Source organism: Rhinatrema bivittatum, chromosome 1, assembly GCF_901001135.1.
Source record: "Rhinatrema bivittatum chromosome 1, aRhiBiv1.1, whole genome shotgun sequence".
NCBI classification, from domain to species: domain Eukaryota; kingdom Metazoa; phylum Chordata; class Amphibia; order Gymnophiona; family Rhinatrematidae; genus Rhinatrema; species Rhinatrema bivittatum.
The window spans coordinates 645,452,613-645,470,820 of NC_042615.1; the positions used below are offsets into that span (position 1 = coordinate 645,452,613).

An 18,208-nucleotide genomic window follows, 5' to 3' on the forward strand; every position below is an offset into this window, starting at 1 on the left:
GCCAACTCTCTAGCGGACTTATAACAAATTGCCAACTCCTCCCCTTGGCGGGGTGATTTATTACAGATCACTAACTCCTAGCAGCATGTTGTTAACTCCTCTCTCTCCTGGAGGAGATCAATAACAAATTGCTAACCCAGAGGGGCAGAGTTAGCAATCTGTTACATCAGATGGCTAACTCCTCCCTCTCCTGGAGGAGATGTACAACAGATTGCTAACTCCGCCCCTCTGGGGACCAGATTTATAACAATAAGTCACTTATGCAGCTAAAATGTTAACCACATAACGTGTGAGTATGAGGTGGGCGGATTGGAGCGGAAGCAAGTTAGCCATATAAATTATGCAGCTAAGTACAGATATTCAATCTTAGCTGCATAAATTATGCGGATAAGTTAGACATGCATTAGAGTAGGTCTAAACTTAGTCGGTTATAACTTATACTGCTAAGTGCGGATATATACGCGTATATTCAGCAGCTTAGCCGTGCTACTGAATATACCTTATAACTTAAGCAGATAAGTCATATCCGTCAAAGTTAGTTAAATGGCCAACTTTGAATATTGACCTCTTTAAGTATAACCGTATTTGGAGCTGTTTTAGAAAATATGGTTTAGTTTAAACTTCTCTCCAACCTGTTTAGGCTGGACACTCTTGTTCAACTAGTTTGGTTTAGAATGGAGAGAGACTCACCCATGACAATGTTTATATGACTGCAGTAATATGAATACTATGGATGTAGCTGTTTATTGTATGCTGGAAAATTTAATAAATTAAAAGTTTCAAAAAATATATATTTTTTTATTTTTCTGCCAGGAAACGGCTTCCAGCTGTCCATTTAAATTTAATAAATAGACCATTTTGCTTAATGCTTAGGTTTTTAAAATGATAAAATTTCTCGTCTGAATTGATCTTTCTAGATCTTATAGTATAATAAAAGAACAGAAAAGTAGGAAGGTACGTTTAACTAAGATCATTGAGCTAAGCCATCTTTTAATTATCCATGTGTGCACTGTTATTTACTTGTGGTAATCTAGAAGAAGGTTTAGAAAAGCATGGAAATACCAAGATAAAACTAAAGATTTAGCCCCAGGTAGACAGTGCATATTCCTAGTTTAGTGCATATTAACTAGATTATTAATATCTTATTAAGTTCACCTATCTTAATTTTACAAATGTTTATTAAAATGTTTAGAAGTATTTTTGATTGCCAGTATATTCCATATCTTAGTCATTCTCCATATAAAGAGTCCATTCATCTATGTAAACCTCCTTCCTTCTAATCTTTGTAGGTGACTCTTCTGTCTGTAGTTCAGGCTGTGAAAATGAATGTAGTCAAATATTTGTTTTGTATACCTGTTCCATAGACCATGTGGATTGTATGATGATGATGATGATGATGATGGAGCAGTATAACTGGGTTTCAGTTTTTATTAACTTGCTTTTGTGTCTTTTAACTTAGAGACTGGATGGATCCATTAAAGGGGAATTGAGGAAACAAGCTCTAGATCATTTTAATGCGGAAGGATCAGAGGTAGGCAACTATTCATCTCAGTAAATTGGAAATCAATGATAGCCCTCTTACCACAAATAGATAATAAAACTTTCTTAGCATTCAGACAGGTTAATCCACACCGGTGGATTAGGCACATCTACCAGCAGATGGAGACGAGTAAAGCTGACGTCACGGTATATGTACCCTTGCACTGACATCAGCCTGCCAGTATTCTCCATCTCTAGCAGATGGTGGACGTGCATTTCCCTACAGGGTATTACTTGTTAAAAAAAAAAAAAAAAAGAGAGAGAGAGAGAAAAAGGAGAAAGAAGGAGATTTATGCACCACTTCTCCTGAGGCAATACCTTATGGTCCCCTCCCTCAGTCAAGTCTTCCTGAGGAGATTTCTCATGATCCCTTCCTCAGTCGTATGCCTTGGTTTGGTAGCCAGTTTTCCGGCATGGACTTAGCTGCCAGGAGAGAACAGCTGAAAGGCTAGAGGATGCAGGAAGCTGAGTGCGGCGGTGTAGGCATTAGCCCTCTTCCCCCACAGCTGGAGACTGACTCTGTACTTGGCCAGGACAGGCTGAGTTCAGGTAAGGATTTAAAAAAAAAAAAAGTAGAAGGAAATGAAAGAGAGATAATGTTAGGGATTCCTCTCACCCTCTCTTATATTCTGGTCTCCATGCCTCAGCAGGCCAATCCGACCTTTGCTTCCGTGAGGGAATGGGGAGTCACGGTGGTTTTGACGGGTTGAGTGGCCTTTTGGGCTAGGCCCCGCTCTCAAGCTTTCAGACTTGTCGTGTGGTAGGCCTCGGTGGCGTTCGTGTGCTTTTTTTCTGCGCAGGACTACCGTGAAATAGTGCCTGACGGTTCATGCCTGTGCGTCCAAGCTGGGCGTCCATCTGGGCTGCGTGGTTGGACGTACAAGTTTTGAGCGTCCATAGTACGCTCTTATATGTGTGGGCGTCTTAGACTTGAGAGTCCCATGAACATTCCATGCTTGAGCATCCTAAAAACATTTTGGACGACCAACAGCAACTCCCCACAAATTGCTCCAGTCAACACCATTGTTACACAAGCTAGAGACCTAGGGGGTAGTAATAGACAAACATCTGAATTTAAAAACATTTATTAACAACACAACCAAGAACTGCTTCTACAAGCTGCAGGTAATCAAAAGAATGAAACCACTCCTACACTTTCATGACTTCCGAACAGTCCTACAATCCGTAATATTCTCCAAAATGGATTATTGCAACTCTATCTTACTAGGTCTCCTGTCCTTATCCATCAAACCACTTCAGATGCTCCAGAATGCGGCAGCCAGAATTCTGACAAATTCCAGAAGAAGAGACCACATCTCTCCCATTCTAATAAATCTACACTGGCTGCCAATACACTACAGAATCCTACACAAGTCCATCACCATCATCCATAAATCCATCCACTCCCAAACCCCTCTCAACCTACAAATCCCCCTCAAACTACACACATCATCCAGACCCATCAGAGAAGCCTACAAAGGATCCCTGACTGTTCCCCCAACTAAATCAACACACCATATAGCATTCAGAGACCGGGCCTTTTCTACATCGGGCCCCTCTCTTTGGAATACCTTACCACCTGATCTTAGACTTGAACCTTGCTTATTAACATTCAGAAAAAGGCTTAAGACTTGGCTATTTAAACAAGCCTTTCCTGAGTCTAATATCCATTGAGAGACTTTACTGCATTATGTAAATAATGTACATAAAGAGACATTACCGCACAATGTAAATTAATTTACTTCTGTAAAGATTCTATTATTCATGTCTATTCTTATCTTCTTCCTTCCCCAGTTTCAACAACCCTGTTATATTGTAACTTTTGCTTCCTCTGCACTTGTTAAAAGAACAAAGTTATTGCACCCCCCTGTTCTTTGTAAACCGGCATGATATGATTGTATCATGAATGCCGGTATAGAAAAGCTTTAAATAAATAAATAAATTTGGGCATACTGTACGGGTTCAGCTTGTATAGATGCACAGTTGAATACACAATAGTCAATCATTTGTTTTAAGCGTACTGCTAGTGGAAGTTTTTATCCATGGCGCTGGAAGTAAAAAAAAAAAAAAAACCTTGTGCGCACAATGTCGCGTGCCCAAGTACCGTGCGCACAAGCGATGCGCATAGCCACGCGCTTACTGTGCCGGGCGCATAACTTCGATCTGTGCGCACAACAGTGCGCACATCTCCCTGAGCGCGTATTAAACCTAAGCGCACAACTTGACGCACTGGAGCGCATAACTAAGCCACCCGGGCCCTGTATTTTACGCGCACAAGCCATGCCACCAATGGAAAAGAAGCTCAGGGCCTTTGCCCAGCATGCCATATTAGAGCTGCACAGCATGAGGAGGCCACGGCCCTGTGTATACAATGCGAGGAGGCCCTGGGGGATCCAGCCCATGGCCATCCCCAGCCGGTACCGGGTTCCAGCTTCTCGAACAGTACGCCAGACCTAGCGTCTCCCAGCGGAACCCTCCCTCAAACAGGGCTCCCCAGGGATACAGCGCCTCTTAATTTAGACCCAGCATCCATCTCCTGGGTGAAATTCTTCAAAGGCCTGCATACCTTCGTCCACATGCAACCGAGGCCTCCGATAATACGGCCACAACCTCCACCAGAGGACCTCAACATCCCGGGACCCTCTATGCCCAGGGAAGCGATTCCAGTGCCCAGAAGCCCCACCTTCAGGAACACGGACAACTCTGATGAGGAATCAGAACCCCTGGAGGAAGGGGAACTCCCTCCGGGGACAGAGTCCCACCGAACCATGAGGCGCTTCTTCAGCAAGGATGAGCTTCCAGACCTGGTCACACACAGCTTGAAAGAGCTCGCTATCCCGGGCACAAGTGCCTCGGGGGAACCTAAGACGAATACCCTACTAGAGGAGCTCCGTCAGACCTCCCGTCATTTCCCACTATTGCAAGCCGTCCAGCAGCTAATTGACCTGGAATGGGACGCCCCAGAGACTACGTTCAAAGGGGGGCATGCCCTGGCAGCCATGTACCCTCTGTACCCAGCTGCCAAAGATCTCCTGGCATGTGCGAAAGTGTATGCCATGGTCTGCGCGGTCTCGAAGCGCACTACTATCCCAGTTGAGGGAGGAGCAGCACTCAAGGATGCTCAAGACAGACGTCTGGAATCCATCCTCAAACAGTCTTTTGACATCTCCACTATGTCTCTACAGATCATGGCCTGCTCTGCCGTGGTGACACGTGCTTGCTTATCACAGACCAAGAACAACACTCCTGGGGAAGCCCTGGAACCAGCAGTATCATTCCTCACAGATTGCCGCTTCTGATCTGGTGCGCGCACCGCAGCTAGAGGAATGTCATCAGCCGTGGCAGCCAGAAGACAACTCTGGCTCCGAAGCTGGTCGGCCGACGCATCTTCCAAAACGAGACTCACAAGGATGCCCTTCAAGGGAACCCTCCTGTTCGGAAGCGAACTAGAGAAACTAGCCAACAAATGGGGCGAATCCCCACTGCAGCGGCTACCGGAGGACAGGAATAAGAGAAATCAGCGACCCTTTCCCCGAACTTCCAGGGGCAAAGGATCACAGCGCTTCAACCCGTACAGAAGCACATATCAAGCGGCTTGCCCCGCAGGCAGGAGCCAGTCCTTTCGGAACAAGCACAACAAAAGGGGAGCCAGCTCGGGCCCAGGCCCCAGCCGCACCCCACAATGAAAATCAGCCGACCCATCCAAAGAAAGAAGCCATAGGGGGCAGACTTGCCCTATTCTACCAAAGATGGGTCGAGATAACTTTGGACAAGTGGGTCCTAGCCATCATTCGAGAGAGAAATTACCTGGATTTCCACCTCCTCCCTCCGGACAAGTTTGTGGAATCCCCCTGCCACAACCCTTCCAAGAGTATGGCAGTGGAAGCTACACTGACCAGATTGCTAGCCTTAGAGGCTATAACACCAGTGCCCGTACAACAAATAAATACTGGACATTATTCCATCTATTTTATCGTTCCCAAGAAAGAAGGAACGTTCCGGCCCATCCTGGACCTCAAGTCGGTCAACCGCCACCTGAAGATTCCTCGCTTCCGCATGGAAACCCTATGCTCGGTAATAAGGGCGATACAACCGGGAGAGTTCCTTACATCCCTGGATCTGTCAGAAGCCTACCTACACATTCCAATCCATCAAGAGCATCAGCGTTTTCTACGCTTCACGATCCTGGACCGTCACTACCAGTTCCGAGCACTACCATTCAGGTTAGCCACAGCACCACGGACGTTCACCAAGATCATGGTGGTAGTGGCAGCAACACTGAGGAAGGAAGGAATCCTCGTTCACCCTTATCTAGACGATTGGCTGATCAGGGCGAAAACCCCAGAGGAAAGCCACAAGGCGATAAACAGAGTCAAAACTCTACTGGAGAGCCTCAGGTGGGTGGTCAACACAAACAAGAGCTGTCTGCAGCCCTCCCAATCTCTAGAATACTTGGGAGTCCGGTTCGACACCAAACAAGACAAGGTCATCCTGACACAGACAAGGAGATCAAAACTGATGACCCAGTTGCGAACCCTGTTGAGCGAGCTTCGCCCCACAGCATGGGACTACCTCCAAGTCCTCAGCCTCATGGCATCCACAATGGAAGTAGTGCCATGGGCAAGAGCTCACATGAGACCCCCTACAGCGCTCACTACTGTCGCGATGGAATCCGCTGTCCCAGAACTACACCATACGTCTTCAGCTCCCGGACAAAGTTCAGACCCAACTACGATGGTGGCTACAAGAAGGCCAACTGAACCAGGGAGTGAGACTATCCTTACCAATCTGGATCCTGCTCACCACGGACGCCAGCCTACGAGGATGGGGAGCACACTGCCAGGAGCTAACCGCCCAGGGACAATGGAACAAAGAAGAGTAGGGATGGAACATAAATCACCTAGAAGCCCGGGCAGTCAGACTAGCCTGCCTACGGTTCGGTCACAGACTCCGAGACAAATCAGTCAGAGTAATGTCGGACAATGCCACAACAATGTCCTACATCAACCGTCAGGGAGGAACCTAAGCCAACAGGTGTCTCTGGAAATAGACCCCCTAATGTCATGGGCGGAAGCGAACCTTCAAGAGATCTCGGCCGTCCACATCGTGGGGAAAGACAACGTCGCTGCGGATTACCTCAGAAGAGAAAGTCTAGACCCAGGAGAATGGAAGCTGTCGACCACAGCATTCCAATTGATAGTAAACCATTGGGGAACACCAATCATGGACTTCCTGGCAAACCGGTCCAACGCCCAAGTGCCTATCTTCTTCAGCCGCAGGCGGGAACCTCAGTCCCAGGGAATTGATGCCCTGGTACAGACCTGGCCACAGGAAACTCTATTATACGCCTTCCCACCGTGGCCCCTATTGGGCGCAATCATCCACAAGATAGAACACCACAGGGGACCAGTACTTCTAGTGGCCCCGGACTGGCCAAGAAGACCGTGGTACGCAGATATGCGAAGACTGCTGACAGGGAGCCCCCTCCCGCTACTTCCACACAGAGACCTGCTCCAACAAGGACCGATCTTCTTCCACGAGGATCCATCTCGATTCTCTCTTACGGCCTGGCCATTGAGAGGATTCGCCTGAGGAAGAACGGATACTCGGGGGCAGTAATTGACACTGCTTCGAGCACGCATATTCTCCACATCCCTAACATACATAAGAATTTGGAGATTATTCGAAGCCTGGTGTGAGGAACACGACATTGTTCCATGCTCAGTCACAATTCCTGCGATTTTGGAATTCCTGCAGAACGGACTACAGAAAGGATTGTCTCTCAACTCCATCAAGGTACAGGTGGCCGCATTGTCATGCTACGGAACCAAGAGCGAGAGCAGCAGCCTAGCCTCTCACCCGGATGTCTTCTGCTTTTTGAAAAGAGTCAAGCAGATCCAACTACCCCTAAAGTGGCCGGTGCCTCTTTGGAACCTCAACCTGGTCCTAGATTTCTTAGCAGGAGCCTCCTTCAGACCACTTCACGGCCTGTCTCTCCGACTATTAACATTGAAGACAGCCTTCCTGGTGGCATTCTGTTCGGCCCATCGTATCTCCGAGCTACAAGCACTGTCCTGCCGGGAGCCGTTCCTCAGACTCAACCCGGGAACCATCAAGTTACACACGGTCCCGTCCTTCCTCCCCAAAGTGGTTTCTCACTTCCATCTCAACCAAACCATCTTGCTACCATCGCCAGATGAGCATAAGAATTCGGAAGAATCTCGCAGGCTACGCCACCTCAACGTCAGCAGACTCCTAGTCCGAAACCTGGAAAGGTTGGAATCCGGACCATCTATTCGTCCTTCACAGCGGGAAGAAGCAAGGGGAAGCGGCCTTGCAAGCAACCATAGCCCACTGGATCAAAGAAGTCATCAGGGCGGCCTATGTAGATGCAGGCAAACCACTGCCTTTACAAGTCAAGGCCCATTCCACTAGAGCCCAGGCAGAAGCCAAGATGCTGTCACCCGCCAAGATCTGTCGGGCGGCGACATGTTCCTCCATCCGCACCTTCTCCAGGTTTTACTGCCTGGATGTTCAGGCTCGAGAGGACACAGCATTTGTAAGGGCAGTACTACGTGGGCCATGGGCAGCCTCCCACCCGGTTCGGGAGTAGCTTTTATACATCCCATTGATCCTGAGTCCATCTGCTACACGCTAGGAAATGGAGAAATTACTTACCTGATAATTTCGTTTTCCTTAGTGTACATGATGGATATGAGCCTCCGGTTTTAAGGGGCTCACTGTCAGTAGTTGATAGCACAGGGGCTCTGCAGTGCAGAGGACTCTCTGAGACATCACTTGTCTGGAAGCGCGTGACGTTCAGCTGGCATGCTTTGCAGTTCATCGACCGCTTGCAGCATCAAGTGGACCAAGTAAGGTCAGACTATATGACGACAGTGGTTTATGTCAGTTGCCAAGGACGTGTTAAAGGCCAGCAAGTGTCGCAGGACATAGCCCAGCTTAGGGACTGGGAGAAGGTATATATTCAGGAGATCTCCGCCTTCTAAATGGAGGGAAAGGGCAATGTAGGAGCCAATTTTCTCAGCAGGCAGAGTCTGGATCGAGAGACTGGAAGATGTCAAATGAGGCATGCCAGCTCATAGTGGCTCTCTGGGGTCTACTGTTTTTAGACTTCTGGTGATATCGCACAGTACAGAAGCAGGAGAGGCCAAAAGGCAGGCTTCTGTATGTCTTTTCCCTGTGGTCCTTATTGGGCAGAGTGATTAGAAAGATCAAAAGATACATGGTATTGGTGCTTCTAGTGGCTCCAGGTTGGCCCGGGAAGCCTTGGTATACACAATTGTGGAGGTTCCTGGTGAACTTTCCTTCCAGTTTACGATGCACAGGGACCTCCTACAACAGGGACCTGTTCTTCACAAAGATGCGGCTTAATTTTGTCTTATGGTATGACCCTTGAAAGGGCTCAGTTGCTGAAGTGTGGATTTTCCACTGCTGTGTTTTCTACCTTGATTCAAGCACAGAACTTTTCCACTTATTTAGCTTACATTAGAGTTTAAGTGTTTGAGGCTTGGTGTGAGGAACAAGGCATGCTTCCTCGTTCAGTGAAGATTCCGCTCATTTTGTAATTCTTACAGGATGGGTTTCTTAAGGGCTTGGCCCTTAACTCCTTGACCCTGGAGCTAGGTGGCAGATCTTGCCTGGCTCCAGGGCCAGTGAATGGTAGACCCTTGTCAGCCCATCCAGATGTGTCCGATTTTTGAAGGAGGTGAAGCATCTTCGTTCTCCCTTATGGTTGCTGGTGCTCTTATGGAATCTTAATCTGGTTCTAGAACTTTTGGGCAAGTTTCACTTTTCACCCACTCTGTCGCCTCTCCTTGAAGTTACAGAGTTTGAGGACAGTGTTATCATGGCCATTTGTTCTGCACTTGCAGTTTTGTGTTGCAGTCTCTTCGACCAGGCACCGATCCTGTGGCTGTCTCCAGGGGCGGTCCAGCTTCAGTCTATTCCATCTTTTTTGCCAAAAGTGGTTTTGGACTTTCGCTTGAATCTTTCAATTTCCCTGCCAGTGCTGGACATGGAGAGAGAGAGAGATATGAAAGAATATCCTCAGTTGCAAACCTTGGATGTCAAGAAGCATCTGATGAGATAGCTGGAGGTTTCTAAACCTCTCAAGAACACTGACCACCTGTTTGTTCTCTGCGGTGACAGAAAACAAGGTGAGTCGGCATCGCAGGCTACCATAGCCCACTGGATTAAGGAAGTTATCACAGTCGTGTATGTGAATACTGAGCACCTATCACCCAGACGGGTCAGGGCTCATTCCACTAGAGCTTGAGCAGTGTCATGAGCAGAACTTTGATTATTGTCGCCCGTCGAGTTTTGCCGAGCTGTGCCTTGATCCTCCATTATATAACTTTCCAGGTTTTGCTGCCCGGATGTTCAGACCCGGGAGTACGTAGCCTTTGAGCATGTGATGTGGATTAGACCGAGGGTAGCCTCCCGCCCTATTCGGGAGCAGCTTGGTACATCCCACTGGTGTGTTTTAACCTGTCTGAATGCTTAGAAATGAGAAATTACTACTTACCTGATAATTTCCTTTTCTTTAATGAAGATAAGTTAATCCACCTTCCCTCCCTTGGCTGCCGGTCTGTGGTCCTATTGTTCTCCTGAGTGGTTGAGATTCGGAGATAAATAGTAAGTGTCTGTTTTCAGTCTCTAGATTAGTGATGTTACACTCTTTGACAGATCTTAGTGTTCCCTGTTATCTGACTGCTTCAGTGGTTGTCTGTTGATAATTCTAATCAAATATTGTTAGTCTCTCCACAGTTGGCTTTTGCTGAGAATACTGATGGGCTGATGAAAGTACAGGGGTATATATATACCATTACTTTAACTTTGCTCCACTCCATCTGCTGACAGAGGTGCATAACCCACTGGTATGGATTAACCTGTCTTCACTAAAGAAAAGGAAATTATCAGGTAAGTAATAATTTCTTATTAAATTTTGCTTAAGAAGCATATTACAGGTCTTGCTTTCAGCATTCATTTCAAGATTTAAAAGCTTTGTAACACCAGTAGTAGTTAGATGTGGTATTTGCAATGTGTATCAGTTTTTAGTCTTCTTTGTCAATGAAATTGATATTCATGATAAATCACCAAACTGAGATTGTGTACATTTCTCCAAGGACAAGCAAGTTGGCAGTCCTTAAATGTGGATGAAATCATCTGATGGAAACTGGCCTGGAACTTTTATGTTAGAATTTATAGCACTTTGACTGTGCCTCACTGGGCATGCCCAACTTTCCACCATTCAATTATTTAAAACAACATCATATTATACCATCAATATTTGCCATAGCCTGTTCGTTTGATAGATAGTGAGACCTCATATATGCTATGGCAGGGTACTAGTGAGTTAGTCCCTAAATGCCAATAGTTCAATTGTGCGGTGATAAGCTCTGCATACACCGTCTCAAAATTATAATCATAGGTCTCTCTGGGTGATCAAAGTACCGACAACGTTTTGTCAGTTACACAGTGTTATAGGCAGTGAGAAGGATAAACACTTATCGTAGCATGGTTTGCAGTAGGGACTTGGTACTGGCGTATTGGCCCGACACGGCTCGTGTTTCTGGGGGACCTTCTTCAGGGGCCGCAGTGTGCCAGTGCTGTAATGTGATAAAACAGAGTTAATACATCCCATGTTAAAAACAGACTAAATTCAAGCTGTTAGCTGCCATAACTTACTATTTTCCAAACTGCCCGCTTTTTCTGCTACTTGGCTGCAGCGATATTTTGGCAGCAGGATCCGCCATTTTAAAATGCTGATTATATACCTACCGGTGTGGGCGGGAACAATTAATAGTGACGTCAAACCAATTTAGCTAGAACAAGTACTAAATGAGCGATGCCCATTCTACAGATTCATTGAGACCAAAGGGTGTTGCGGACATTAAAGTGAAAATCCACCACTGTTCCCGGAAGTTAAGTACTTGTTTGATGTCTCCTCCACGCGAACTGGGTAAAATTTGTTCAAGGATGGTCCATCGTAATTGATCAAAAGTGTGGCCCAATGCAATACAGTGGTCTACCATCGGTGCCTCCAGGTTCTCTGTGTTTAAGCGGCTGCGGTGTTCAAAAAGCCGCGTTTTGATTTTTCTACTTGTGCGACCCACATATGTTAATTGACAGGGACATTCAATCAGGTATACCACGGACATGGAATTACAGGATGTCTCTGAGTTTTTATAATAAATGTGACCTGTACGTGGATGTTTCCATGAAGATCCCTCTATAGTGATGGAACACATTTCACAGTTACCACAGCCACGATGGCTGCCTTGCTGTCTTACTGGATTCTGCAAGGTGACAGCTGCATGCACAACAGAGTCTTTTAGGTTCTTGCTGCGTTGGTATGCAAAGAGTGGATATTCAGAAAAAATGTGATGCAGTTGTAAGATGTGCCAGTGTTTTTTTATACTTTGCATGATTAGATATGATTTATCTGTGTGTGTAAGTACACAGATATCAGTTGTAACAGGGGTCCGTGTTTTGTACTGCAACAGGGCTGTCCTCGGTGAATGCCATGCTCTTTTAAAAGCTTTGTATACTGCACTGCATCATAAACCCAACAGTCCTATATTTATCATTGTAAAGTACAACTTTCCACCATAACATGCATCCACGCAGGGACCCCCTTCAATCTCTTCTTTTCTACGGAGCCCTCCGGTCACAGTTCCTCACTCTCCTGCTTCTCTTCTTTTGGGGTATTTGTCACAGGATCATTCATCACATCTCCTTGTCGTTCCCTGGATAGGTTTTTCGGTCATTTTCTGAGTTTTCGTTACTGTCTTTATGCTGGATCACTGTGCCGTCAGTGCCCAATGGGCATCATTAGCCTGTGGCCGTCGAGTTCGATTTTTGAATTCGGCCATGTCCAGGGGTTTCCAACATAGACTGGTGCACCAGGGTTATGTCTATCATGGATCCCCATGATAGATGTATCCTGTGCCTGTTGGTGTGTCATCTGTACATGACCACAAACTTGAAGAACCACAGTCTCAACTGGATCTGATAGAAAATCATTTCGGGCTCCAGAAGACTGATCTATCTGCATTGGAGGCATCAACATCGAAGGACCATAGAGCTCTGCCAGAAGCTTGTGATAGCATCATCAAGAGACCAGTCCATTCCCTCAACCTCTGGCATCAATAGGGAATTGAAATACAGGCTGTCATCTTGCCCATCCTGCCCAAAGAAGGCATCGGATTTGGCCTGTTCAATACTGGCATCAAAGAGCTCAGACACCGGATACCAAAGCAAAGAAACACTGGCATCGGTATTCATTGGTGCATGATGCTGGGAGTGGGGATGGTTCTGCAGTAGCCAAGAACTCCCAATACATTCCCATGGAGAGGACAGCTCATCCTCATCATGTGACCTGGGAAACTGCACCAGTCTCTAAGGGTCCAGGTTTCAGCCACCGATAAACCTTTCAGTTCTTTGGAAGACATAGATACCCCTCCTGCTTCCCAATCAATATTGGCATTGGCTATCTTTGAGGAGGAGTTGGACAAGGCATTGAGAGGACTGGGTGCTCTGGCCTCAAGGGCATCGGGACAACATGAGCCAAAGTCAAGCAGCTGCTGAAGACCCTCAGTTCACGAGGTAAATCGGAGTCAATAGCAGCTGCCCCAATAGTGATCTCCAGCCCATTAGGGGGTGGGGGAATCTCTGAGGTGCCAGAGCTCCTCAGATTCCAGGCCCAAGAAGACTAATTCAGCCCTCTCTGAGACCTTGTCTGCAGGATGAGCCACTATCAGGGTCTTCACCACCGGCCTATCAATCTAAGTCTGTCTTGGATTTCTGCTGGTGGTATGGCTATAGATGAGCTGATGTATCTGAAAAAGAGGGTTTCCCCTCTGGCCCCTCTCCTCCTCCAGAGAGAGGTCCTCCTGAGGACCTCTCCTTCACTGGTTTTGTTAGACAAATGACAGAGGCCATTCCCTTTACTTTGCTGATAGAGAATGAAACCAGAAACATGATCTGGAAATCCTCCAGTTCATGGAGCCCCCTAAGGACGTTGTGGCAGTTCCAGGTCACCAAATTTTCAAGAGATACAAAAGAGGATTTGGAAAACCCCCTCTCTGTGGCTCCCATGAACAAGAAGGTGGACACGATTTATCTTATCCAGAAGGCTTCCAGAGGCAGCTACCACACCAATCTGCATTGGTTGAATCTGCTCTCAAGAGGGCAAGATGACTAGAACCTATTCCTTGGTGCCCTTGGAGAAAGAGTTTAGAACTCTGGTCATCCTTGGGAGGAAGATTTTTCAAGGAGCTATGCTAAATGCCTGCATAGCCTCCTTCCAGCTTCTCATGGGCTAGTACTTGCAGGACTTACTGAAGTAGATGTAGAGGGTGGCTGAGCAACTTCCTCAAAAACAGCAGGACACCGTCCAGTCACTGATGGAAAAGAGAAACACATGATCTGCTCTGCCTTTGATGTTTTCAAGATGGCATTGATAGTTTTTGCCATGGAGATTGATGCCTGTAGACTCGCATGAAAAAGACTTGCATATATACTATGCACTGGGGCAAATCTGTTCAGCTATAGGTTTAACAAATAAGTGGCACAGATATGTGAACATTGCGCAATGCTTCAGCAGTTCTAAATAGTCACTCCAGACCTGCCTTCTAGGAAGTATCTGAGGATGGGTCATAGAAGGCACATTTTCTAGCCAAGGAGGCGCTATCCTCCACCCCCTCAGTCCTGTACATAGCAGATCCCACATGCCTATCCGAGACAGCAGCAGACCCCTAAGCCATAACCAGCACCTGAAATGGGGTTTTGACTGGATAGCAAAAAATATAGCCTGCATCCCAGGCTCTCCACTGAAGGACCTTCTCATCGGATGCAGACTTGTGGGTCCTCAGCTTCACAAGGAAAAAATACAAATTATATCTATTGGGTCTCCCACCAAATCAGCCCTCGGACCAAAGTTAGGGTCACTCGCTACATCAGGAGCTGTTTCAAAAGGAGCTCTTCTCCCTCTTGGAGACCAGTCCAGTCAAACTTAATTCACCAGGGGAAAGAGGATGGGGATTCTACTCCAAGCATTTCCTGATTCCAACGAAAACAGGGGAACTCTGTCCCATCCTAGACCTATGAGCCTTGAACAAAGTTTTAAAAAGAGAAAAGTTCACAATGGTTTCTCTCAGCACTTTGATTCCCTTTCATAAAAAATGGGACTGGATATGCACACTCAATTTCCTGTGGTGTGCTTACACCACGTCACAGGAAACATCTCAGATTTGTAATGGGAGACCATCACCTCCAGTATTACATGCTGCCTTTTGGTCTGGTGTCGGCCCCATGTGTCTTCATCAAATGTCTTGCCATGGTGTTTTCTCACTGCACAAACAGAGTGTATGCATATCCCTGTCTGGACAATTGGCTAGTCAAGAGCAGATTACAAGCAGGTGCCACACAGTGTATGCACAAAGACCATTCTGGTGCTGGAGTATTTAGAGTTCAGGGCTCCCATGAGCCCATCATCACAATTGGGATTTATAGGAGCTTTGCTAGACACTCAGGCAAGAGCTTTCCTTCTGTAGCAGAGCACTATCACCTTGATATCCATGGTGGAAAAGAGTCAGCAAACATCAGTATAGAATATGTTGAGGTTGTAGGGCCTTTTGGTCTCAACTGTCCATGCTACTCTCTTGGCACGTCTTCACATGAGGAGAGCCCAATGGCCCCTCAGGCCACAGCGGCTACAGGGCACTCAGGATCTGCTTGACAGTATCTATGTGGGACAATTCCAATCTAACTAAGAATATACCCTTTCAAATTTCTCTGATCAAAATTGTTCTCACCACAGATGTATACAACCTAAGGTGGGAAGCTCACATAGAGTGGTTCTGAACTCTGGATCTCTGGTCTGCTCGGCAAATGTTTAATCAGATAAACTTTGTGGAGAAAATGGCGATCTGGTATGCTCTAAAACCTTTCAGAGATTGTCTAGCCAACTAAATAATCCTGGTCCAAACAGACAACCCAGTTACAGTGTTCTTATAACAAACAGGGAGGCACGAGATCATACCCGTTATGTCAGGAGACTTTCCAGTTGTGAAACTGGGCCATTTCTCAAGGGATGGTTCTCAGAGCTACGTATCTGACAGGTGTAGAGAATGTTCTGGTGGACAGATTGAGTCAGTTCCTGGAACCCTAAGGATGGTCCCTGGACCAGAGGGGTAGCAAACCAGATATTCTGCGAGTGGGGCACACCTGCAGTGGATCTGTTTGTGTACTCTCAGCATAAGAAGGTTCCACTCTTCTGTTCCAGGAAACAGATGTGGGACAAACTAGCATCAGACTCTTTCGACCTCAAATGAGGCTGAGGTCTACTTATACATATATCCTCCAATGTCGCTAGCAATGAAGACTCTGTTACTCTGTTGAAGTTGAAAGAAGACGGGCCCATGATACTTGTAGCCCCATTTGGCCAGGACCGATTTTGTTCCTACTTCCCAGGGAGATGTCCATAAGAGAACAGATCAGGCTGGGGATTTCCCCAGATTTTATGACTCAGTTTCAATGTAGGTTGCACCATTCCAACATCAGGTCTCTGGCTATCACTGCCCAGATGTTAAGAGGTTGACTTTGTAACCACTTGACCTGTCAGAGAACATGTCTTCATTTCTTTTAGCTTCAAGAAAGGATTTCTTATGGACTTAATTGAAGGAGGTTTGCCTTGTGGTGTGAACAAAAGGCCCTAGATCCTTTCTTCTGCTCCACACAAAAACTGCTTGATTACCTTCTATATTTATCCAAGTCAAGTCTCAAGACCAACTCAGTAAGAGTTCACTTCAGTACACTTGGCACCATCTCTGTATAGCCTTGGTTTGTCCAGTATATGTGGGGTCTACTTCATTTGAAGCTTCCCATCAGGCCTCCAGTTGTGTCTTGGGATCTCAACGTGGTTCTGTCCTAACTGATCTGGAAGATTTTATTTTTGGTGGTTGTTACTTCAGCACACAGGATCAGTGAGCTCCAGGCTCTATTAAATTATCCACCTTATACCAAGTTTCATCCTGATAGGGTGGTTATGAACATCTATCTTAAGTTCCTGCCTAATGTGGTGTCAGAATTCCATTTTAACCAGTTAATTGCCTTCCAACATTTTTTCCCTGACCCCTTATCCACCAAGGTGAACAAGCTCCGTACAGTTTGGACTGCAAGAGAGCCTTTGCCTTCTACCTGGAAGATACTGAAGCCCAAAGAAAGTGTCCCCAGCTTTTTTATTTCTTTTGACACCAGCAAATTGAGAATTTCCTTTGCCAAAAAGACTATGTAGTTTGCTAGCGGATTGCATCTCCTTCTGTTATGCCCATACAGGATTCAATCTGGTGGGCTATGTAAAGGCTCACTTTGTCTGAGCCAAGACAGCATCGGTGGCTCACCTAAGATCTGCATGGCTGCAAAGTAGTGTTCTCTCCACACATTCACATCTCACTACTGTTTGGACAGGGACTCCAACATGACAGCAGGTTTAGACAGTCTGCCCTAAGGAATCAGTTTGAAGTATAGAACAAAACACCACTGTCCTAGGGCCTGTTGGTTTTGTTTCAGGTTCTTCATAGGTAAGATATAAAATGGAAAAAAAGGCTTGTGCCAGCAAAAATAGTTTGTTGTGCCTGTTGACACTTGGTTCTAATTTCTCCTTTTTTCATTTGGGGCAGTCTGTAGTTAAGGATTCCCCACGTGAGGACTGCCATCCTGCTTGTCCTCAGAGAAAGCAGTGTTGCTTATCTGTAACAGGTGTTCTCTGAAGACAGCAGAATATGTCTTCTCAAAACCCGCCCATCTCCTCTTGAGATTGGCTGCCCTTAAAATACTAAGGAGCAAAACTGAAGGGACATGCCCTGTGAGATACAGTCAAAGATCTAGAAACTTTGACATAAAAGTTCCAGGCAGGTCTTCATTAGATGCTATCAACCCATATGTGAGGATTTACTGTCTGATGTATTTGAAAAACACCTATTACAGGTAAGTAACTCTGCTTAACACACATACAGTATTAAAACAATTTTTTTACTGTTTGCAATCAAACTGAACATAAAATGTATCTTCTACAGGACTTTTGCTTCCTACTATCTACCAGAGCTGGAGGTCTAGGTATAAACTTGGCATCTGCAGACACCGTAGTTATATTTGATTCTGACTGGAACCCTCAGAATGATTTGCAGGCACAAGCTAGAGCCCATAGGATTGGACAAAAGAAGCAGGTAAGGGGGCTTTGGTTTGCAAGATGTGCATGAGCAGTTAATGCATCACTTCAAGAAGTTGCATACATATTTTTATTTCATGAGTTTTTAATATCACTTACAAATGACAGAGACACAGTGGGGCAGATTTTTAATTTTATGAGCACGGGGTACATTTGTGCGCGCTACCCGGCGTGGACAAATGTACACCCGATTTTATAACATGCGCATGCTGCCGCGCACATGTTATAAAATCCGGGGTCGGCGCGCGCAAGGGGGTGCACCTTGCGCGCGCCAAGCCCTAGGGGAGACCCGATGGCTTTCCCCGTTCCCTCCGAGGCCGCTCTCCCCACCTTCCCCTCCCTTCCCCTATCTAACCCACCCCCTGCCCTATCTAAATCCCGCCCCCACACCTTTATTGCAGGAGTTACGCCTGCCAG

At 46.3% G+C, this 18,208-nt stretch overlaps 1 protein-coding gene across 2 annotated transcripts in view; it reads left to right on the plus strand.

Moving 5' to 3' along the window:
• The window catches only part of CHD1 (chromodomain helicase DNA binding protein 1), a 330,081-nt gene that overhangs the window by 194,409 nt on the left and 117,464 nt on the right, over nt 1-18,208 (plus strand). For both annotated transcript variants that reach the window (XM_029572713.1, XM_029572721.1), the window contains exons 18-19: nt 1,460-1,531; nt 17,640-17,789. In XM_029572713.1, the coding sequence (XP_029428573.1) occupies nt 1,460-1,531; nt 17,640-17,789 (222 nt within the window). The remainder of the gene's footprint in view (nt 1-1,459; nt 1,532-17,639; nt 17,790-18,208) is intronic.